The 24,695-nt window shown below is 41.5% G+C and overlaps 1 protein-coding gene across 2 annotated transcripts in view; it reads right to left on the reverse strand.

Moving 5' to 3' along the window:
* The window catches only part of plxnb1b (plexin b1b), a 103,594-nt gene that overhangs the window by 27,506 nt on the left and 51,393 nt on the right, over positions 1–24,695 (reverse strand). Inside the window, exons 3-11 of one of the 2 annotated variants that reach the window (XM_054783516.1) lie at positions 23,143–24,298; positions 18,635–18,817; positions 9,032–9,160; positions 8,688–8,788; positions 5,955–6,087; positions 5,668–5,824; positions 2,459–2,567; positions 2,052–2,160; positions 665–1,543 (exon numbers count right to left, since the gene is read on the reverse strand). In XM_054783516.1, the coding sequence (XP_054639491.1) occupies positions 665–1,543; positions 2,052–2,160; positions 2,459–2,567; positions 5,668–5,824; positions 5,955–6,087; positions 8,688–8,788; positions 9,032–9,160; positions 18,635–18,817; positions 23,143–24,288 (2,946 nt within the window). In that variant the 5' untranslated portion in view covers positions 24,289–24,298. The remainder of the gene's footprint in view (positions 1–664; positions 1,544–2,051; positions 2,161–2,458; positions 2,568–5,667; positions 5,825–5,954; positions 6,088–8,687; positions 8,789–9,031; positions 9,161–18,634; positions 18,818–23,142; positions 24,299–24,695) is intronic. The other variant, XM_054783517.1, reaches the window with a different exon arrangement.

A 24,695-nucleotide genomic window follows, 5' to 3' on the forward strand; every position in this document is an offset into this window, starting at 1 on the left:
CTCTTTCGGTCACAACCCAAAGCTCATGACCACAGATGAGGGTAGGAACGTCGATCGACCGCCAACTCGAGAGCTTTGCATTCTGCCTCAGCTCTCTCTTCACGATGACGGTCCGGTACAGCGACTGCATTATTGCAGACGCTGCACCGATTTGCCTGTCAATTTCACGCTCCAGCCTTCTCTCACTTGTGAAGAAGACCCTGAGATACTTGGCTGAGAACCTTGGCCTCATATTTGGAGGTGCTGAGTCTCATCCCAGAAGCTTCACACTCAGCTGTGAACTGGCCCAGTAAATGCTGAGTGTCACAGCTTAATGCGGCCATGAGAAACATTATTCGCAAACAGCAGAGACCAGATCCTAAGACCCGAGCAGTCTACTCCCAAAAAGTGCAAATAGTTTGTCAGCAAAGCGTTGAAAGTGAAAACTCAAAAACATTTAAGAAACATGCACACATAAAAACTAATCTATAAAAACAAAAATAAACGAGGAAAGGAATACAGGTGATGCTTGAGGAAAGGAGGATATAAAGGAAGACTTGGATGGTCCAACAGTTGAGAGTCCAATCAGATGTTCAGAGAAGTGGGTGGCCGTTGGGGCCTTATGAAGGAATAGAATGGAGTAGTACAAGGAGGACAAGAACAGTGCCTAAATGCCTAAACTCACCGGGAGAAAGGCGTCGGCTGGATCATACTGGTAGTCGAGCTCAGTGTCCACCAAGTGGTGGTAAGCTGGGGAAACATGATCAACCTCACCATCGCCTGAAAGCACGGTGGCAGCTGAAAAAGTGGCTGTGTCGTTTTCTGCAAGGACAGCTGGGTTGCCGTCTTCCTCCTCGGGCAAGAGCACATCGGGGTCCTTGTCCCTGCTTTGAGACTCGGTCTGGGAGTCTAGCCGGGGTACTGGAGTCGGTGCTTGGGTCGGATCCAGGAAGAGAGAGGACCCAGAGTTGCTTGGTTCACTCACGGGAAAGGGTGTAGGCAAAGAGGAGCCCGATGAGGTCAGGGTGAGTGGATCCACTGAGCTCCGTGTTCCATCGGGTTCCTGAGTGTTTGGTAACTCTGTCATCACTTCCAGGGTGTCAGGAGTCGGGATCACCAGAGGCATCATAGGCTTTAGATCCACACCAATGGTGACCGGCGCCAATTCTGCACTTGCTGTGAATTGAACATCCTCCAAGGTACTTTGGTTGAGAACCGCAACCTCCCCCACATCTTTCCTGGTGGTGGTGGTGTCCACAGGTGGAAATGTCATTGGTGCAGGTTTGGTGATTGCCAGGGTATTAGAAGGCTGAGGGTTGGTGGGGGTGGTGGTCGTCTGAGGAGCGACAGTGTGTGGAGTGATCGTTTCAGGAATGGTGGCCTGCTCCTGAGTGGTCAACGCAGGAACAGGAGTTGTAGTTGTCACCATGGGAGTAGTAGTCGTGGTAGTAGTAGTTTTTGTGGGAGCTACTGTAGTGGTTGGGGGCATTGCCGTTGTGGTGGTGGGGGTTGTGATAACTTTAATAGTTTTTGTAGTGGGCGGGGCTGAGGTGGGGAGTTTAAACTGGAATGACGGAGGGGCAGGGGAGGAGGGTAAGACAAAAATGAAAGTAAAAGAACAAGCAACACAAATGGAACTAAACTGAACTCAAATGAAGCCTTTCAAGAGTTGTGTCACCTGTTGTTACTGCCTAACAAACATACAGTGGGGAAAATAAGTATTTGATCCCTTTTTTGTATGTTTACCCTCTTACAAAGATATAAATATATAGTCCATCGTTTTCATGGTAGCTTTATTTTAACAGAGGCAGAATGCAAAAATGTATTGTAGTAAGCTTGACCCTGAATGCCTGGAAGACTCACACAAGGCTTGGTGGGTCTTGTGGTCACATGACACCAAAATGAACTCGCATCAGGTGGACCGGACGTGTTTGAAGGCAGAAAAACGCTGAATGTGGAGAGGGGATCGAATATTCTTTTCTCCACTGTATCTACAACTGTCATCATCATCACCATCACGTGTTCTTTCCTCGCTGCCTTAGCAAGTGATGAAAGGGCTTTGCACAACTTACATGCTGGTTGTAGATGATCACTCCCTCCTCACAGGTGGGCTTGTGAGTACACGTGTGCTGGTGAACACACCAGTTGCAGCCCCACCGGCTCAGAACACAACCATGGCAACTGCCAATGACAAGTGAGTAGAAAGGTGTTATGTGCTCAGTGAGCTAAGAAACAGACAATGTGTGGTTGATTAGAAAGGCGTGCGGTCAAACTACACAAGCCACACTTCCTTGTCAGACGATAAATAACAGCAATTTTCGAATGCTTTTGCACTTCCCTCAAGTGTAAGCCTGCTACTGTGGTGTATCCACCTCTAAAATAAGCTTTCAGATGAGCAGAAACGGGGGGAAACCAAACAGCCTGATGGAAAATCCTATAAGTGAATCAAGGGGAGATGATTAAAGAGGTGTTTACTCACAGCATGCTGCCTGAGAGCTGCTTAACAGCTGTGCAGTCATAGAAGGTGAAATCTCGCTCTGCCACTGTGACGTCACCAAAGCGAAGAGACAAGGGCACCCTGACAAAATCTGCGGGGAGCCCAAAAGCAGAGGAATCATTGGCGTGATTCGAAAACGTAACGTCGAAAATTTAGGACAAAATTTTGCCTCGGTGTGCTTACATTTTTTCAATACAATATGGTGCGCGTCTTGTCCTTTTAATCCACTCCAACTGTGTTCTTAACATATTTTATATCACAAATGTTAGCATTCTATTAGCCTGCTAATATATAAAAACAGGAAGCGTAAGTCAGCTCCATCGCCCGTCTATGATGTCATCAACTGTTGACAGTGTACTTCACAGTTCCACACGAGACTCCAAAATGTTAACACAAACACCTTTTTGTAGTTTTACAAGTACAGTTTTACGCGCATAAAACAATTCTAAATGCATGTAAATGATGAACGAAATGGATAAATTAACATTTAAGCTTACTTTTCCCTTCATTGAAGACGTGATGTGGCAGTGAGATCAACACGGACAACTCCTTGGTGTTTTGATATGAATTATTTCTTGAATTCAATAGTGCTTGTCACCGTTATCAAAATTCTGGCACTTTCAACAACTTATTTTGCAGCCGTAATCAACAGAAAAGCTGAGAATTGAGGTGTGAAACACTATTGAATTCAAGAAATAACTCATCGCAAAACACCAAGATAGTGTCCGTGTTGATCTCGCTGCCAAATGTTGTGTCTTTGGCAACAATCGCGTCTTAAGTCATCTTAAATGTTCATTTTTGGCTTTCTGGAATGGACTAGTTTCAGATTTACATCATTTCTTATGGGGAAAAAAGAATTTAGTTAGAGTAGGTTTCGGTTATAGTTGGACCTTCTGGAAACCAAGGCTCCACTGTATTACGTACGATGAACTTACGGTTGTTGAAGTACAGATAGTGAATTAAGTGTACTTTTGTACTTCTTAACCCTGCATCTCCACGCAGTCATTCAGATATAATAACACCCGATAACAGTAAAGTTTGTGGAGAGATTTTTGTTTTTTTTTGAAGTGTTTCTTTGTGACATTTCCAGCTCATTGTTTCATCTAACATCCAGCTAACCATCTTCAACACCAACACAACTGTTACAACTGTCACACAAAGTCTTTTTTCATTTCGAAAAGCCACATTTTCGTCCAAAAATGGTTATGCTTACACAGTTACCAGACCTGCAGTACAACTAAAGCTCATATCAAAGCACAGAGTTACTAGATGACATAAAATACGGATTAGTCCCGTAGCCACGAGTTTTTTCCTTCAACAGATTAGATTGGCCTAAATTCATGGAAACATGGATTGGATTACATGTCTGTATGTTAAGAGCGGACACGCAAACATACCCAAAGACATGCAAATACGATCAGGATAAATTCTTCAAAGCAGAAATTCAACTCAAGCTTCATTCACTTTATTTGAAAAGAATTAATAAAAAATCCAACAATTCTAGTTAGCCCGATAAATTAACATTTAGTCACTAGCTGGAAGCTGCTTTCAGCTCACTTTACTGTTAGCATCTTTCCAATGTTGAGGGTTGTCTTCAGAACATGTTCAGCAACGATCCACAACTAGAGGATGCATTTTCTTGAAGAAACTGCATGTGAATTCCGAAGCACTGACCCGCAGCTGGAATGTTGTAAGAAAATGTAAAAAAATGGGACATTTGGAAATGTGAAAGTCAATAGCTACCGTGTCCAGACTGAACTCGACAGTTTGACATCAGAATAGTTTGAATCGGTTGAGAAATGTGGCAGCAGTAAACATGTAGGCATGTGCTAATTAACATGAGAATGGCTGAAATGTTAACAGTTTGTATGGTAGCACCTTGCGAGATAGCAGAGATGAGGCAGATCTAGAGTGATTTTACATCAAGCCATGAAATAGAGACAACTTGAGAATAGCTAAAATGCTAACATGCTAACAATCAGCATGCTAGCACATAGCACTAATTACTCAAAGTGCTAAAATTGGCTAAAATGCCAATATGTAGCATGTTAGCCCATAGCAGGAAAAAAAAACAGAATACTGACAGCGTTAAGGCAATTCTACAGTGATTTTATCATCATGCTATGTACTGTAGTTATATGCAATTTCAAATGAGTAGAGTGGCTCATATGCTAATATGCTAACAGTTGGCATGTGAGTATTCGCAACGTAGCAAAAAGTACCAAAAGTGTTAGGGCAATTCTATAGCCATCTTACATCATGCCATATAATTATATATAAGTACAATGGCTGAAATGCTAACATTCAACAGTCAGCCTGAATATTTTGATGTTGGAATGATTTGAACCGGGTGAGAAAGGTGGAAGCAGTAAACATGTAGGCATATGAGATTTAACATTACTTTATTGTTAGCATTTTGGCACCTAGCTCTGATTAGAGATGAGAGATGAGGCAGTTCTGTAGTGATTTTTGCGCTATGTAATTACACACAATTTAACATAAAGACAATGGCTAAAATGCTAACATGCTAACAGTTAACATACCAGCACCTAGCACTAATTACTGAACGTGCTAAGTGACAGTGATTTTACATCGTGCCATGTAGATACATGCCATTTCAAATTAGCAAAGTGGCTCCTATGCTAATATGCTAACAGTTATTCTATTATGTTGCAAGCCAGCAAGAAGGTACCGTAAGCGTTACAGCAATTCTACAGTGATTTTACATCTTGCCATGCACTTACTGTATATACAATTTTACATGGGGAGAATGGCTAAAACTGTAAAAGCATGCTAGCAACAAGCAGTAGTTAATGAATGTGCTAAGGTACAGTGATTTTACATCATGCAATGTAGGTACATACTATTTCAAATGAGTAAGGTGATTAAAAGGTTTATATGCTAACAATTGTACATGTTAATACGTAGCGAGACAGCAACAATTTTAGAGTAATTTTACATCTTGCCATGCACTTTTGTATATTTTAACATGAGGAGAAAGCTCAAATGCTAACATGCTAACAGTCAGCATGGTGAAGATTTTGATGTTGGAATGGTTTAAATCTGTGGAGAAACATGGACGTAGTTGAGTGTAAAAGAAAAGGGTTAGAATTAGAATAATAAGAGAATTGTGTTATACAATAGAATAGAAAGGAGGAAAACTGAAAAAAATAAAAAGGAAAACAACTCACCCTGTCCTGGAGGCACCATCGGGACTTGGCTGGGGTGTGGAGACTGGCAGGTGACCCCTGTTCCAGTGACGGTGGCTGGGCTACGGATGCCATGGAAGAAACAGGAGTAGGACTCTCCCTTTTCTAAAGCTGGAAGTTCTGGAACTGACAAAGACACCTACGGAGAGATCATGGTTGGCCATCTTAGCATCCTTTTGAAATGTCTGTATTGTTGAAAGTCAAGCAAAAACATTTTAAAACAAAAAAACCAAAACAAAATAATGAGATGGAGAGCACTGTTGACTTACTGTCCTGCTTTCCTCCCTGCTGATGTTTGATGGGTTGAGCTGTTGGACAGCTAAACACTGCTGTTCCATGTCAAAGCTCCAAAGCCACTGACCTGCTTGCTTCCCACGACCACACTCTGACTGCAACACACATCTATGTAGAAAACAACAAGGCTGCATTTCATTTCTTGTCATTACATCCTTACATCAAACTCATTATATTGGACGATTGGTTGATATGCCATTGTCCAATATAAATAAAAAACATTTAAAGTTTTCCCGTCCGGTCGGCTCTATCAGACCAGGGCCAACTAGTCGGTAGCCATGATAAGACCTTGCGGGACATAATGGAAGCCATCAGGCGGTGGTCGATTGGCCTTCTCCCACATCAAAAAAGCACTTACAAAGGTTCCTGGGATTCGCAAACTTCTACAGAAGGTTCATTCACAATTATAGTAGCAAAGCGGAACCTCTGACAAGGCTTACATCTTCTAAGCTTCCTTTTGTGTGGACCCCGGAAGCCAATGCTGCCTTTTCTAGATAAAGTTTACTGTATTTACCACCGCACCCCTCTCATCCTGATCCGTCCAGTTTTTTGTAGAGCTGGACGCGTCAGATACAGGGGTGGAAGCGATCGTGTCCCAGCGTTCCCCGGTCGACCAGAGGCTCCACCCTTGTGCATTCTTCTCACATCGCCTCACCACTTCAGAGGGTAACTACAACGTGGGCAACAGGTAGCTGCTGTACTTCATTCTTGTGCTGTGGGACTGGAGGCATTGGCTGAAGGTCGCGGCCTTTCACAGTGGTAATAGATCAACCTAGCATTTATAAGGACTGCACAAAGACTCAATTCTTGCCAAGCATGCTGGTTGGTGTTCTTGACCTGATTCAACTTCTCCATCACCTAAAGACCCGGTTCACGCAACATAAAGCCTGATGCCTTATCCAGGGTTTTTGGGCCTGCGGAAGTGGACAAGTCCCCGGAGACCATAGTACCTGTAGCCAGGGTGCTGGGGGCGCTCCAGTGGGAGGTGGAGAGAAGGGTGGGCACCGCTTCGGTGGCGGGAGTGGAGTCACCTGAAGGGTGCCCAGAGGGCAAACTATTTGTTCCGGCAGAATTAAGGTCGGAGGTGCTGCAATGGGGTCATTCGTCGAAATTGGCTTGTCATCCAGGAGTCAGACGCACCCACCTCATGATCGCACAGAGGTTTTGTTGGCCCTCCATGTCATCAGACACCAAGGAGTTTGTGGCGGCCTTCTCTGTCTGCGCCAGAAACAAGTCTTCACACCACCTGCGAGGTTGCTGCAGCTGTTGCCCGTCCCCTCCGCCCGTGGTTACACATCACATTGGACTTCGTCACTGGTCTTCAACCTTATCAAGGCAATACTGTTATCTCCAATGTCGTTGACCGCTTCTCTAAAATGACCCACTTCATCGCTCTAGCAAAGCTGCTACCTCTGCACCTTCTTAAGATGGTTGAAGGCAGCTGTTCAGTGCCAGATTATTAATTCATTTCTAACCTGCAACCTGTGCCAACCTGCGTTGTATTTTCCTTGTTTGTGAGCTTTCTGGTCTCAGAACCTACCTGGTTGTGAGTATTTTCCCTACTTGGCTACTTCCAGCAGTGATCCTGCTCGGTGTGCATCAGCTAATGATAAGTACCTGCTTGGTTTTCAGCAGCGATTTCTGTTCACCTCTGGTGTGTTTTGTTCCTGCAGCACTTTTAGCTTGCAGCGCTTTTTGTTACTCATTTTTCTGTGGCTTAACCCTGTATTCTTATTCTTGTACTGTCAGACCATTTTTATAGTTTTGTGTTGCCTTTTTCCTCCACTGAGGTCTCTTTTTGTATTAAACCTTTTTGTTGTCACAACCGCTGTGTTCCTCTCTGCATCTTGTGGTCCAACGACTTTAACACGCCAGCGCAGGACACATTTATTAATTCATTCATTTTTGAAAAACGGCAATAGAGAGAAAGAGCGATGTTTCCACCGCAATGTAACGGGGGACGACTGTAAACGTAAATGAATGTTTGGTGTATAAATGTAAATGAATGTTGTATACATGTAAATTGATGTTTGGTATATGAATGTCAATGAATAGTATATAAATGTAAATGAGATGTTTGTTATAGAAATGTAAATGAATGTGTATTACACAAATGTAAATGGTTGTAATGTAAGAATGCTTTTTGTGTTTTTTTTCCATTAACTCATTCCTCGCAACCCAGACACACATGCCCACCCATGTGCACCACACATGTACTCGATGTGCCGATGAACTATCGCATTACAGTAGGCTATGCTGCACGCGTGCTTGTGTGCATGTATTTGCGTTGATGCCCCTCCACAAAGCTTCTTATGTATTTGCATGTTTGTCACACTTAAAAGAACAAATTTAAATATTAGTCATTGACAACACAACTGAATACAAAATTCATGGAAATGGGAAAAGTGATTGCCCCTTAATGAGTTTTCCACACAGGGCCATGTAGGTTTGTCTTTTTTTCTCCCTAATAGTAAAAAGTTTCATTTAAAAACTGCATTTTGTGTTCAGTCGTGTTGTCATTGCCAAATATATAAATTAGTTTGATGATCTGAAACATTTAATGCGACAAACATGCAAAAAAATAAGAAATCAGGAATGGGGGAAACACTTTCACACCTCTGTATACTGTCAGATGAATTGATTGAGTGTTGGTAAAGTGTTAGGCTTATGAAGTGCTTTAGGAAAAAGTCTGCTGGAGTGCACCTCACCTTCCCTGGAGGACACACCAGCCACAGTAGGGGTCATGGGCTTGCAAGCAGGAGTGACAGTCTGGGTGCTGCTGGCATTCAGCCACAGGTCTCTTCTGCAGCTGAAAGCACAATAACGCCGCAATGTTCAGCCGTGCAAAGCATCCACAATAAGCCCCATTCTAACAACACATGACCCACTTTCCTCCACACAATACAAAATGAAAATATGGTCATTAGGATAATCCCAACAATGGATGGAGAGTTTTGTAACAGAAAGAAAAGCATCCAACCCAGGTGCTTCTCTTTAGCTTTATTGTTGCAGAAGAGGAAAAAGGCCATTAAACATCAACATGTTTTCTTACCATGTCGTGTGTCATGATGAAGAGATGCTCTTCCTCTTGATCCAGGACAAGGTCTGAACTAATGGCTGTGTTCTGTTGAATGGACGTTATCGAGTACTCCTCCACCTCCCCGTTTGGCCCCAGGAACACCTGAGAGAATTCAAATAGACAAGGGGTCGGCAACTTTTAGCATCAAAAGAGCCATTTTGCCTCCTCTTCCAGTAAAGAAAAATGGACTGGAGGCGCAAAACATGACACAGCTTATAAACTTGTAAAGTTTTCATCCTTTTCAAATTTTACCTGTGACAACAACATAATTCAACTAAAAGAAGCGCAGAGTGCATGTGTAGGCCTACTTTGAAATCATTTAAACACTTAACTATGGAGGTTTTTGTGAGCCGTTCCCATGTTTGTGTAAGATTAAAAGAAAACGTAACCAACTTTAACATAAAAAGCCCATCAGAGTTCACATATCTGCATATTAGTGTGTCTGCTCAATACTGTTTACATCATTTGTCTCATCATAGGTAATTCAATATGCTTGCACTGAATTAATGTCATCAATTTGCCAACTCGTTATGTTTGTTGCCATTCGATTGGTCCTGTTCTTGACTGTCTTTGAAGGGAGGGGCATTTCTTTAATTTGCTGAATAATTAATAATGATAATTTCTTGCTTAATTTTTCTTGTTTATTTTTTTCTTAATTTGGATAATAGATGCTGTGATATTTTTAGGAACAACGCTTCTATTAATTCTCCATGAATGGCTTCCTTCTCCTTGCATTCTCCAGTGCAGCCACAACACTAGCAGCTGTAGTTGAGTTTGGAGCCTTCATCCACTTCTTGACAGTAAGTTTGGTCTGCTCAACCTTCGTAGCAGTTCCGAAATCGGTCCCTTACGGCCATCTGCAGTTGGGTACTTTTAAAAAAAAAGCTGAGTGCTTGTTTTGAAAATGTCTTTCAACATTGCATTTTCTGTTTGATCATTTCTCACCACATATCAAGCACACAGGTGGGTAAGTCAGCGTCATTGGCAGCGAAGGCAAGAATATACTGTACCATTCTCTCTATGTTCTTGAAACATTTTTCTTTTTAGTGATATGTTCATGGTAATGGATAGCTAATTTTTAGCACAATGTCAAGATGTGTTTTTCGTGTTTCTGTGACTGAACCAAGGACACTCGAAATGAATAGGACTGTAAACTCGGCATCCACTTCCGTAGTATGCCCTGCGCGGGTTTGGCCGTCATGATGGTGAGCAGAATGCAGAAACACTGCATTGTAAACAGCTTCTCGGCACACTGCTCATCCATCCATCCATCCATCCATCCATCCATCTTCTTCCGCTTATCCGAGATCGGGCCGTGGGGGAAGCAGCTGAAGCAGGGAAGCCCAGACTTCCCTCTCCCCAGCTACTTCGTCCAGCTCCTCCCGGCGGATCCCCAAGCGTTCCCAGGCCAGTTGATAGATATAATCTCTTCATCGTGTCCTGGTTCTTCCCCAAGGCCTCCTACCAGTCAGACGTGCCCTATGGAGGCGTCCAGGAGGCATCCTGAACAGATGCCTGAGCCACTTTATCTGGCTCCTCTCCATGCAGAGGAGCAGCGGTTCTACTCTGAGTTTCCCCCGGATGACAGTGCTTCTCATCCTATCTCTAAGGGAGAGCCCAGCCACGCTCTGAACTGACTCTGCAGAGTCAGTAATCCTTCTTTTATAGGAGTCAATTAGCTCCAGACCCGACCATGAAAAATACATTATAAATTTCAAAGAAGTAGGATTCCTTTTTTATAAATAGAATGTTTTCATAGCTTGAGCATAGAAAACCTATTTAAAACTTCTAAATACGGTTTTTACCATTAGAGCCCTCTAGACATGAATTAACACCTCTATAGTCACCTTTACACTCCTATTACCCAATATAGTAGACATAATAACAGAAAATAAGACATATGGTATAAAACAAAATAAGACATAATATAGACACACAGGTAAGCATTGGGCAAGTTCCTTACATATCATGTTCCCAAACAGTGGATGGAAGAGGCTTTTCAAGCTCTGGCTTATCCTTGGCAGTAATGCTAGCCATAATTTCCGCCAGCCAAAGACTGGACTGCACTGTTTGTTTACAGAGTAAATGCCATCAACAATTCGTGTCCCTCACTTTTATTGTTTACTGTGTGGGAAATCAGTACGCCTGTGTACGAATCCAAAAAAAAAAAAGTACACTCCTAGTGGTAATACACAGATATTACAACATTGTGGTGTGCTGTTTGTGATTCCATAGCTGTTTTTATTTGGGTCAATAGTGCATAGTAGCCTGACCAACTGGCACACTTTAGCCTTTAAAAGTTGTTTACACGCATCAGCTTCATTCCATCTAATGTGTCATTCAACATTTTAGTGTGGGGGTTGCGCCGCTGCAACAAAGACTCTAATCTTCCTAATGGGAACATCCAGCGCAGGTCAGGGGAAGAGCGGACAAATCAACTCTCAGCTAAGGCTTGGACATCTGTGTGTGTGTGTGTGTGTGTGTGTGTGCGCGTGTGCGTGCGAGCTTTCAAGCTGGCGGGATGTTTGGCCAATGTGGTGCGGCTGACCCTTCAGGTATGTGGAGGATTCAAGGTCAGTTTTGTAGTCCAGCACTCTTTGATCTACAACCACTCCCTTCTAAGTCAGACCATTCGGGCTGGAATAATTGGACATCCACTTTACACCTCATTACTCCGGCTACACCAATCCTTAGAGAGAAAAATAACTGCAAAGCGTTCCAAATGAGACAGGACAAACACCATATCCTTCCCGCAACATTCTGCATGGAGCTGCCCGCAAAAAAACAACATTTTGAGATGAAGCGGGTCAGCGGGGTGGCTACTCTGTCTTTATCGCAAACATCTAATTTAACTCTTGTGTTGCTGTTATTTGTTGCTCAACAATCATGATGTGGTTTTGCCAGGAATCGGTCAACCAGGGGTGTCCAAAGTGCGGCCCGGGGGCCACTTGCGGACCATGTTTTTTTTATTGGCCTGCGACATATTCTAAAAATAATTAAGAAGAAAACTAAAAGGAATAATAATAATACTAATATAAAATAAATAACAACAACAACAACAAATAATAATAATTATAATAATAAATACAATGGAAAAATCTGCAGAAAATATTCAAGAATAAAGTCAAAATATTCAAAGAAAAAAGTCATAATTTCATACAAATAATGTCATTTTAACAGCATAAAGTTGAAATATTTGCGAAAATATTTCAATATTTCAAAATATTTATTATTGATTATTACACTGATTATTATAGAAAACATGACATGGAATGCAGGAAGTGAACAACATGTACTGTACAAGATGTGGAATGGATGGGGATTAAATAGGATTAAATAAACTTTGCTTCTTCCTTTTGGACATGTGGAACTGTGAAAGAATGATTCATAAGATGTATTCCATTGTAACCTTCATGTTCAAATAAACTAAACCAAACCAAGCCAAAAAAAGAGGTTAGTTTTTTTTTTTTTTAAGTCATAATATTAAGAGAAACAAGCAAACAAAAAATAAATTCATAATTTTGGGGAAATTAGGTTGTGGAAAAATTATAATATTATGAGAATAAAGTCCCAATATTTTCAGAATAAAGTCATACCTTTACAAGAAGAAAATTTACAAGAAGAAAGTTGAAATAATTGGAAAATTTAAACAAACCGCAGAAATTGAAAAAAAAGAGCTGTAATTATACAAGAATAAAGTCAAAATGTTAAGAACAAAAAAGTCACATTTCAATGAGAAAAAAAGCCGCAAAGGAAAAAAAAAAGTTTGTTTTTACCTTTTTCTGTTCTTTAGTCATCAGCGGTAGAACATAGGTAAGTTTCAGGAAAATATCAGTTCCCGGCAGCTCAAATACTGTATCTAAACAAATGTACCACAACATAAACAACAAAAAAAGGGCTGTTGTACAACCAAATAATTTATTAACAAATCGGGTTTTTCAAATTCTGCACGCTACAGTCCTCCATGCTCTCTCACTTCCTCCTTGCTGTTGAGTGTGTTAATACATGCAAATGATCCATGCTGAGCTCTTATCAATGCACTTCTGTCACCTTGTGGCCGTTTTTATGGCTTAAAACTGCTTTAACAGTGGCATCTATTTGTGTGCGCTTGCGTCACCACCTCTTTTTGCCTCTCACGCAAAAAAACATACAAGACATACAAATACGTCTTTGGGAGAGTTTTGGTTTATAAAAACGTATAAATATGTCTCTGGTATTGAATGAGTTAATCACACAATAAATGAAAATGAACTCAATAATTTTCCGGCCTCAATATATTGCCATGTTCGTGTCTGTTTTCCTCGTCTCTCGCCTCCAAACGGGAACGAAGTGTGAACGACGAGTTCACTCTGTGCATTGGTTTCAGCACCCTGGCATGTTTGTTCCGTAGAACAACGGCATGAATGGATGGAGCCCTTTTGTCAGTCATAGAGTCTGTTGGTCTCAGTGGATGGAGGCGGGGCCTTTAGCATACACAGAGTGAGTGAAGACAAGTGTAACATAGTAGAAATTAAATTAGTACATTGCAATATATATGCAATATATTTAATTGTACTTTTCTTAAAAGCTATGTTAAAATCTTGTCTCGTCTCATTCATTCATAGACCCCATCTCGTGTATCGAGTGTCTTGTAACACCCCTTTTTAATGCTATCTGTGTAGCTTGTCGTTCAGCTCCGGAGAGGAGATGGCATCATAACTCTGCTTCTTAACACACCTCATAGACACAACTTGGCAACTTTTCACCTCTCTAGATTCTGTTTTTCGGAAAAAAAGCCACCAGCGACAAAATCTTACAACTTTTTCTGGTCTTACTGGACATTTTTAGAGGCTAACATGAAAGCACGTATCGTATAAGCGCGTATAAAAGCGTTCACAGGCGGCTCAGTCTTGCAACAACACACAAAAAGAAGTGGCCGAAAAAAAAGTTCATTCCCATGCATACATTTCATGTTTTTTGCTCTCCTACAGCGGCCATAAAAATTACATGCACATGTGTCATGGCCAATTATACAATTATGCCCCCTCCATAGGTAGATTGCAGCCCTGTGGGAAGCACTGCTGTGCTCAGAGTAGTACACATGCTATGTAGTATTTTCCAAGTACTTACAATGACTGGACAGAGAAGGTAGAGTATTTGTCCATAACACCACTGAAAGCTGAAAGTATTTCTATACTTTGTTACTAACAATGACAAAACTAGTCATGAGTTCAAGGAAAGATTACACAAAAAAGCACACACAATGTTTACACGTTTACTTGCACACAATATTTCTGTACTAACAGGAATACTGCAAATATTGAGAAAACTTGCATCCACAAGCAGTACAAATATTCCCGTTTCCATGTCATTCCCGATGTTGTTTCTCATCACGTTCGCGGCGTCAAAAAACTGGACCTCAAAGACAAAATGCTTTTTGTTGCCAGGGCGGTTTTGCGTGTTTGGTGCATGCAAATGCGTGTTAAGTAGTAAAGATATGTACATTTCCACATGTACAATCACCATCACAGTGTTTATTTTCATACCAACATCATCCATGTACACCTTGTACACAAAACTACGATGTACTGTGTTTTAAGGGGTTAAAAACACGACATTGCTGCGGTCTGCCGTCATGCTGTCAAGGTCTTATCATATTGAATGTGGCTCTGTGTTAGGAGGCTACTCGCCACTGAGAACGCTGCACACCAAGAGCGTGGAGCTCTGTTGGCTGGCGACAGTAATGAATGGCTGCTTTGCAGCCCCTTCAGTAAGGTCATGGTCATCATAGTACTTTAATGGTTGCCATTGTAGGACAGGAAACCTCAACCACTGGCCGCAAAACCACACAAAGAGCAAAGTGTCTGCAGGCTTGCTCCAAATTCGAAAATGTCTGATAGTATCAAAGGACCACCAAAAGCCTCACAGCTGTGATTACTGTTTATCTGTACGTTGGTTTTCAGGCCCAAAATAGATAAAGTTGCCCTCGTGTGCCTGCAGATATTGCTTAAATAAGATTCTTCTAAAACAATGTCGGATCTATAACATGACCTTCCTTTTGTCTCTGTGCGCCTCCTGGTCTGAACTCCCTCTGAACCCGCAGAAACACCCGTCATATGTGACGCCACTGGACTCAACTAGGAGGACAGGAGAACCAACCACAACCTCTGTGCAAGACTACAGTGTTATTAAGCCCTTCTTATTCATACCTAAAGTCAATGTAAATCTGTTGAAGCATTTACAGTTGACGTACGGCAGCTTTAGGCTCTTGTGAAAGCTAAGAAGCTGAATTCTTCTCAATGGACAGGGGTGTTCAAAATGCAGCCGGTGGCTGTTTTCTAATTGGCCAAGGGCATATTGTCAAAATATACTTCATTCTTTTTCTATGCCGCTTATACTCACTAAGGTCGCGGGGTTATGCTGGAGGCCTATCCCAGCTGACTTCGGGCCAGGGCAGGGTACACCCTGGACTGCCAATCGTGTGGCAGATATAGACAAACAACCACTCACATTCATACCTATGGCACGCATGGGCATGGGTAGAACACACAGAGATGCCCAAGCGGAGATTCGAACCCAAGTCTTCCAGATCTCCTGACTGTGGTGCCACCATGCTAACCACTAATCCACCATGCAGTCCAATAATGACCATGAAATAAAAAAAAAACCCGGCCCCAATGGGGCCAGAATTTAAGTCCTTACCCAATCTTTTTGACAATGAAACTACAAAAATTGAATATTTTAGACAAGTTTTTCTAAAGTTAGGATCAAGCCTTCCCAATGTGCTCCATTTGGAGACCCTTGGTCACACTTGGTCAAAGTCTTCACCAACGTTGCAATGTTGACGCACAGTCCACATATTCCATTGCTTCGTTACACAGGAGCTCCTTGCTTTTACGACAAAAGCCCACCCATCCATCAGCACATCAGTCTTTTCACAATTTCATTGGCTATTTAGTGTGTCAGTCATCATTAACATCGGATGAGATTGGCCCAAAATATGTACACGGCTCAAAAACATATAAAGGGAACACTAAAATAACACATCCTAGATCTGAATGAATACAATATTCTTATTAAATACTTTGTTCTTTACATAGTTTAATTTGCTGACGACAAAATCACAAAAAATGATCAATGGAAATCAAATGTATTATTATTATCATTATCATTATCATTATCATCATTATTATTATGAATGGGGGTTTCTTGCTGCCCACCTGTTGTCTATTCCATTTGCACAACAGCATGTGAAATTGATTGCCAAGCTGTGTTGCTGCGTAAGTGGACAGTTTGATTTCACAGAAGTGTGACTGACATTGTGATTGATGAAGTGTTCTCTTGATTTTTTTCAGCATTATACATTAGAAGATTAGAAGAGAGCCATGAATGTGAGTGTGAATGGTTGTTTGTCTATATGTGCCCTGCGATTGGCTGGCGACCAGTCCAGCGTGTACCCCGCCTGTCGCCCAAAGTCAGCTGGGATAAGCTCCAGCATGCCCCCGCGACTCTAAAGAGGAAAAGCAGTATAGAAAATGGATGGATGGATGTTGATTGGCTATCAGACAGGGTAAACACTTATCTATTGGGTCGAGTCAGCTGTCAGTCGAAGGTTTCAAAGTTCAGAGTTGTTCTGGTAGCATGATGTGGATAATGCGTCAATGCTAACTGAGTTTACGATCAAAAATATGTGAAACATATGCACATCTAATGAAAATGGACCATTGCCAGAACCATTTTTGTCAATAGCTTTTATTTGCTATTGGAATACTGGTCTAACATTAGTGTTTACGGAGCCTGAAGTTATGTTTTAATGGAGTATATTAGTCCAATCTCGGTAAGCTAAGCTTTCCAGTGACGTATAACACGCCATGACACACAAACGGGAGTTGAAAAAAAAACACATGAAAACATGATCCTTTTGGCCACTCGTGCTCCAGATAATGAGCTCGATAAGGCTTCTATGTGTAATCTAAAGCATTCCTATGCATTTGCTGTTACGTGTTGGATATGTCTGTATTGAGAAAGTACCAATTATTGAGGAAATGGAATCTTTTGTCACATTTTTTAAATCATCAAAGTATATATTTTTTTTAATGATTATACCGGCCAGTATCCTAACACACAGACACTGGAACTCTCCAGCAACGGTCCCAAGCATGGATAAATGGGACGGCTGCATCAAAAAGGTCATCCCGTGTAAAAACTGAGCCAAACAAATCATGCGAAAGACTTGCTCTGCAAGTCAGAAGACTACTTGAATTTGGCCGGAGTATGAATAATTATGCGCTTAATTTGAGGTCATGAATAAACACAAAAAAATAAAAGGTCAATGACGATATTGTCCTCAGTAACATACATGAAAGGTCAATTTTTAAATAATTTATTTCTTTTTTTGTACAGAGTGTCCCTAAGTCTAAATAAAATACATATAATACATACATACTGTACAATATACAGTGTATATTATACAAGTGTTGTACAAGTGTACAATATTAATCATAATATTATAAAAATAATTATTATCTATTAAATATAATATAAAGCAATTCTTCCCACTTTCAGCTGTTCCCAATCAGGGGTCGCCACAGTGGCTAAATCACATGAACGGCTTAGCGTTTATGCAGGATGTCCTTCCTGACGCAGGGCTAGGAATCAAACCCATGTCCTGTGTACCATTACACCACCAGGAATTATAACAATAATGTAATTATATACATATAAAATATATACAATTATGTATATGTAGATACACACATTAATTTACAAAATGATTTATTTTTTTATTTGTTAAGTATGTGGCATTTATTCTGTTTTAACTAAACAATTATGAATCAAAGTTTTTTAGAGCTGTCAAATGATGACACATTTTTCATCCGATTCATCAGTTTTCAAATTAATTTATCATCATTCACCAGCATTTCCAACTATGTGTGAAATACGCCCATGTTCACCGTATTTTATGAACAGAAAGAAAACGACAGTACACACTAATATGTATTTAATATGGTTAATAATATGTATGTGTATTTGTCATGGTTGGGTGCTGCAAGGGGGGCGCATGACTCTATGGGGATACTTCACTTGCCTTCGTCTGCCATCATACCAGGGAGGAGTGGCTTGCCATGATTCAGACGCCTTAATTACACTAAAAATGTTACCGTAATAAACAAAATAAATGAGCTTTTTGTTTCATGTGTGACTATTATGTGTGTCCGTTGTATGTCGTGAGTAGTTGGGATAGTCCCAGTGGGTGTGTATCTGGGGACTGAATGTACAACCTTCCAACAATTCTACCGCCTGAGCCAAGCCACCCAATTAGGTTCCTGTGAGATTATTTCTGGACTAAGATCAGCCTGAAAGCTTCTGCTTGCACGCATTGAAAGGATGTTATTTGAAACTTGACTGACTGGCTGGCATGACAAGATGGAGTGGTTACCACTAGAAGATGAAGGAAGAGTCTGGTGGCCGCAACGATGCTAACTGAATGATTGATTCTAACACGTAAGTATGGATGTAGAGGAAACAGCAACACTATTTCACCGGGGGGGCCATGTGTCAACATGGAAATGCTGGGGGTAAGCTGTGCAGGTTTACCTTGTGCAGGTTCCCCTTGGAGTCTCCCAAGAATGCGATGCTATGTCCCGCCCGCACGCTGACTGCAACAGCTGTGAGTCGGGCAGACGGGCTGTCCAAAATGGTTTCAGCTTCCACAGCGATCCGGCTTGCCATGGGGCTGGGCGTGTGATCCGAGCCGCACGGGTAAGCTTCTAGAGTGTTCTGTCAGACAGGATACAGCACAGGAACGTCAATGCAAGATGGTTGAGCGATATACAAGAATTTAAAATGATTATGCAAAAGACAATGTAGCCGAAGTCAAGGAAACATATTGAAAAGGTTTCACCAATGGGCACATTTTTAATTTCATCATGAAATAATAGTTTAAGAAGCGAACGTGTAGAAAACACTGATTTCTATAGCAGAGTTCATGACGCCAAGCAAAGCCAGTAATCAATACAATATTTTTTCTACATAACTAGCCGCTACAAGTGAACAGATAACTTTTCTTATAGATATAGACATCTTATATAGTTCATCCATAATCACAATAATAAAGATGAAAGTTGCATCTTCATGTGTAGGAGGGGAGCTTAATGTCAGCTGACTGATGTCATATGACCACTACAATGTGACGTTTACGCAATCGACCCAAACTACCGTGGCGATCTACCGGTAGTTCGCATTCGACGTAATGGCCGCCCCTGCTGTAGATGCAAAAATGTACATAACTTTTTTTTTTTTTTTTTTTTTTTTTTTTTTAAATAAAGGTAGAGGAATTAGTGTTAATTGACAACTCTAAATTGTCCATAGGTGTGAATGTGAGTGTGAATGGTTGTTTGTCTGTTTGCGCCCAGTCTGACCAGTCCAGGGTGTACCCTGTCTCTCGCCCGCAATCAGCTGTGATAGGCTCCAGCATACGCCTGCGTTTTTTTTGTATACTTGAAGGATATTTTTTTTGTAATTAAAGAAATATGTTCCTTTGTATGTGTTTCTGAAGCAGGGTGTATTTTGTTTGACAGGTACGTTTCTTATTTGCAAAACAAAATGTTTGTTTGTGAATGAAATTCCATATTTGCAAACCCCATTGAGTTTGTTTGTGAATCGTCGGGTGTGAGTAAAACATGTTTTGTGTGTTTGTGAGGTTTTGGCATGGTTTTAACTCCATAGACTTACACCCAATCCATCATGGTACCAATAGTGTTGTGTGTGTGTGTACAACCTCAGTACCCTGCCTGAGTGATTGTGGATACACAGTAGTGGCACATGTTGCTGACAAATGTTGTGCAGATTACGTTCATGTGGACTTTTTGGCTAAAATGCACCCGCCACTGTCAGCCACAAAACAGAGGACTTGTGCTGAGGCATTTTGGCCTTGTTTACTTCCACAATAGCTTCATCTTTGTGTGAGACTCCCTCGTCCTGTGGTGAGGATGGACTATCCTGGCAAAGAGGAAGTCTACTTTACATGTTGTTTCCAAACAGGAAACCAACTGATATTTAAAAACTGGGCAAAGCTGGTTTTCAACTGCGTTCCTGCACACGCCCTTTGTAAGCATCAAAACACAGAACTTCTCGTTTGTACTTCTTTCTATTCAAATACATGACTAGATCAATAAAATATTTTGCAGTGCAACATACTGTATCTTTATGTGTAATATTGAACCAAAATGCCTTCATACATTGTTAGGGGTGTAACCGCACATGTATTCCTAATGGCATTTTTCGGTTCAGTACAGATGTGTAGCCAATTCCCACACGGTGCACATGAAGTGTTTATGCCGTGAAGCGTTTAATTCAGTTTTATGTTTTGCATTTCTTTCCCTGATTGTACATCAAAATGAAGCAAACCGTGACGTTAAATCCAGCGTACGGTGACACCCGGAACAAATAGATACAGCATTAGGGGTCTAGTCGTCCTCGACTTGTACAATTCTTCAATACATGAAACGATTGTTTCTGCTTTGCATCACTGATATTTTTCACAGCCTTGTCTGTGGCTGCTTTATCTGTCCTTGCCAGGTCTTGTGCACGTCACCCTCTACTCGGATCCAAACACAATGCTCAATATTGATCCCACCCCTCCCCAGCGTTTGCATTCAGCGCCTGCACCACTTTGTCCCATCCAGCTTATCTGTGTAGTCACTGCTGTTCCACATCGGCAGCATGACAACACGGGAATATGTCAACGCGTATACAACACAGTGTACAATACACACACCACTTACAATGTTACGCACATTCCATTCACACACGCGCCTGTGAATCCCATCATTCACTCAACACTGGAAAACATACACAAACACAAGCATTTACTTGAAAAAATGATTTTACTACTTCGATAAAGTAAAACTCACTCAGTAGTTTCAAGTGAAAATCTACTGAACACTAATGCTGTATTATAAAGCAGTTATGTGCTTAGTTGACATTTATCACATATTTGTAAATTATTATATTATATATTATTATATATTAGCGGTGGGGTTTCTGCAAAAAACTGCATTTCTTTAAATTAAAAAGCACAAATGGTTTTCCCACAAAAACAAAATACCATGAAACCTTGGTTAGCACACGCCCCGGTTAGCGTGTTTTTCGGTTGACGTTTAAAATATTGCCTTGGTTTGCATACATTTTCCAGTTAGCGTACGATATGGGCTGCGTCATGATGTGTTATTAATACACTGCTTGAGTCCAACTGTGATCTTAATGTATTTTTTTTAATTACAAAACGTCCTCGTTACCATCCTATTAGCTTGCTAATACATGGAAACAAGAAGCGAAAGTCAGCTCTGTCGCTCGTCTATGATGTCATCAGCGGTTGACTGTGTAGTTCTTTGTCTCAAAAGTCGTTTTAGAGTTTTATAATAAAAGTTTTACATGCAGAAAACAATTCTAAACACATATAAATGATGAATGAAAGGGATAAATGAACATTTAAGGTTACTTTTACCTTCATTGAAGATGTGATTGTTGCTAAAGACATGATGTGGCAGCGAGATCAACACGAACACAACCTTGGTGTTTTGCTATTAGTTACTTCTTGAATTCAATAGTGTTTCCCACCTTCTTTATCAAAATGCTGCCACTTGCAACTTTCTTTGGCCTCATTTTGGCTTATTTTGCAGCCATGATCAAAACAAAAGCAGAGGTGAGGTGAGAAACACTATTGAATTCAAGAAAAAACTCACAGCAAAACACCAAGGTGGTGTCCGTGTTGATCTTGCTGCCACATTGGCAACAATGCAACAAACACATGGACCACTCAAAAGAGAAGGGCCATGGACCGTACCGAGACAAAGGCGCAACACCTCCGAATTTAACGGCTTTAACAGAAGAGTGTCGTCATTTCAGAGGTTTGTAAATGTGACCGAGCGGCTCCGTCATTGGCTGCGGTGCACACACATGCATGCATGTTTGATATACAGTATTTTTTCCATTTTTGCAAATTGTGGTTGCAGCAGAATGTGTCTATTTTGTGTTATTTTGTTAATTGATGTTTTTGTGTGTGTTTAATTATTGTGTGTAATTATTGTTGCATCATGTAAAACTATATTGTCCATAAAATGTGTATTGTGTTAACATTTTGGGTGTCTGGAATAGATTCATTGGATATACATTATTTTCTATGGAAAAATTTGTTTTGATTAGAGCCCGTTTTGGTTTGAGTCAGACCTTCTGGAATGGATTAATGACGTTAACCAAGCCACCACTGTAAAGTATTAACACTCATGAAGAAATAAGTCTTTTAATTCCATTCTGTCTTCAGACGTCACATGACCACTCTGAAGAAGACTGCAAGTGAGCAGTCGAAACTGTCAGGTATGAAAAAATAACTCTTAAGAATGTATTAATGATAGATCAAATGAACCTAATGGATTCTTATGATTCCAATTTGAAATAACTTGGTATTAATAATTATGCTAAACCAGCAACTGACCCCGAGGCAGCTTTGAGAGCTACTTTTTAGATTTGGCGCAATCTGCTCGCCCTTACTTACAATCACACTATGATGTGACCATCTGAGAGGCTTATTGTTAAAAATTCGCTCAGTAGACGGCAGCGTAACGCTGCATAGTCAGAGGCACTTCAGCTTGCTTAAAGAAGGTCTTCCATTTGCAACAAGTAGCTTGACAACACAGACGGTCATCAGCAAACGTAACGACAGCCTTACTCACGGTGCGAGCCAAAGAATGAACAGCACAACATGTGACAGGTAAGTTAACATGCAACAACAATGAACTAGCATTCTATTCGAAGAACGACCTAGCGCTAACAACAAACACGTAACTGTTAATTACAAAATGTGGGTATGCTGGGTACCGTAAGTCAATGCCTTCATTTTCTGTTTTTAAATAAGGTTTAAAAACATGAGATAATGTCACACATTTCACAAACCAAAAAGCTCTGTTTTAACCGACCACATTCACACGCAAGTTTTGCGTCATGGCCTGTTACGCAAATTAGACATCATTTAGCACACCAAAAAAAGCTAAATTGCAGACCTGTGGGAATCACAAAATGTTATTATTGAGGGTTGCGTTACTCACCTCTGGCAGGGTGACACAGATGGACTTGACTTCATATTCGATGTAGGCCGCCTCCATCCCAGACTCTTTACCCATTTGTGTGTAACACAGGTCTCTGGTGGTGTTAATCCTGCGGTCCACATCTTCCACGTTGAATATACACAGCGCAGAGTCCTCGCTGGGTCGGGTTGACGAAGCCAAACGAGTGGAAAAAACCCCAAGAACAACCTCAGAGCCTGGACCCACTACGCCGTCCTTTGACAGCCCGAGCTGGACTGCTTGGAGGAGATTGTAATTTTTTCCTGCCCGAGAACGACATGTCAAGGGAACTTCCACGTAGGAGTAATAGGCTTGGTCATCCAAACATACACGTGAGACATACGTCCGGTACTCGCGTGACTGGGACTTCAGGTCCCGCCTGTAGAAGAAGAAGTACACGTGATGCCGGTGGGCAAAGGATGCTACAAAATGATGGTCATATTCAGAGAGGCGACCGGCCACAGCCAACTTTGCCGTTTCCTCGTAGGAAAATACGGGATCCTGGTCCAGGTTTCGTGTGGAGATGGGTGGGTGGCTGCTCGTGTAGCCTCGCCCGACAAAAAGAAGTGGCTGCCTGCCGGGATGCGACTGCACGATCAGCCCGACGGTACTAACATTGGGATGATTGGCCGCTACGTATTGGGTGTCCACCGGCCTCTCAGTGGAGAACAACACCTTATCCACAGAATCAAGACTTCGTTTTTGGCAGATCCCTTGGTTTACACTGCCACAAGTAATCAGTTCCATGGAGTAGGGGTCGACCAACAAGAGCTTGTTGTGGTTGCTGGTAAGCCTGGCCTGAGGGCAGTTACTCTCAGTAACGGGAGGCAGGCATTCCCGGCTATCTTTGACAGGTCCGGTGCGGTACTGGAGTTCCGCCTGGAGAAATCGGTCCAACTGGAACAAGTTATCCCGAGCGCCCACATAGACACGACCCACACTGGGGTGGGGATGCAGGGCCAGGTGCTCGAATTCCGTGTCGTTCCGTGTAAAGGTGGGATAAGGGCTAGAAGAAGGGTCGACCAAACCAGACGAGGAGGCAAGGGGCCAGCCAATCGCTAACAGCACAAGCGATAGCAGCGATTGGACTCCAGTGGCTGGAAGACAACATACCACCCACGGAGGCATGGCAGTAGATCTAATAAAAAGGACAGAAAAATCAGGCTGTTAATTTACCTATATTCAGTAACACTTCCGCTTCTTTGTTTTACAAAGAAACACATACAGGAGGTATTCTGTCTACGTATGACATCCGTTCCTATGAGTTTTAGTGTATGGATGTCAAATACAAAATTACAGTTGAACATAATAAACACCTATTTTTGTATGTTGTGGCCTAATCCCTGACCAATATAGGCAACTTCAAAAGATTTTTACCAGCTTTGCATTAATCTAAAAACCAAAAACAGCTCAAAGATATTGAATTCCCCATGGGGCGGCAACAAATGACCCCCGTGCTGCATTTTCTACACCATAGCTCTTCGTCTGGGTTGAGCGTTTCACGTGACGCCAACTCCATGAGAAACTACAACACT

This window comes from Dunckerocampus dactyliophorus, chromosome 8 (assembly GCF_027744805.1).
Source record: "Dunckerocampus dactyliophorus isolate RoL2022-P2 chromosome 8, RoL_Ddac_1.1, whole genome shotgun sequence".
Taxonomy (NCBI): Eukaryota; Metazoa; Chordata; class Actinopteri; order Syngnathiformes; family Syngnathidae; genus Dunckerocampus; species Dunckerocampus dactyliophorus.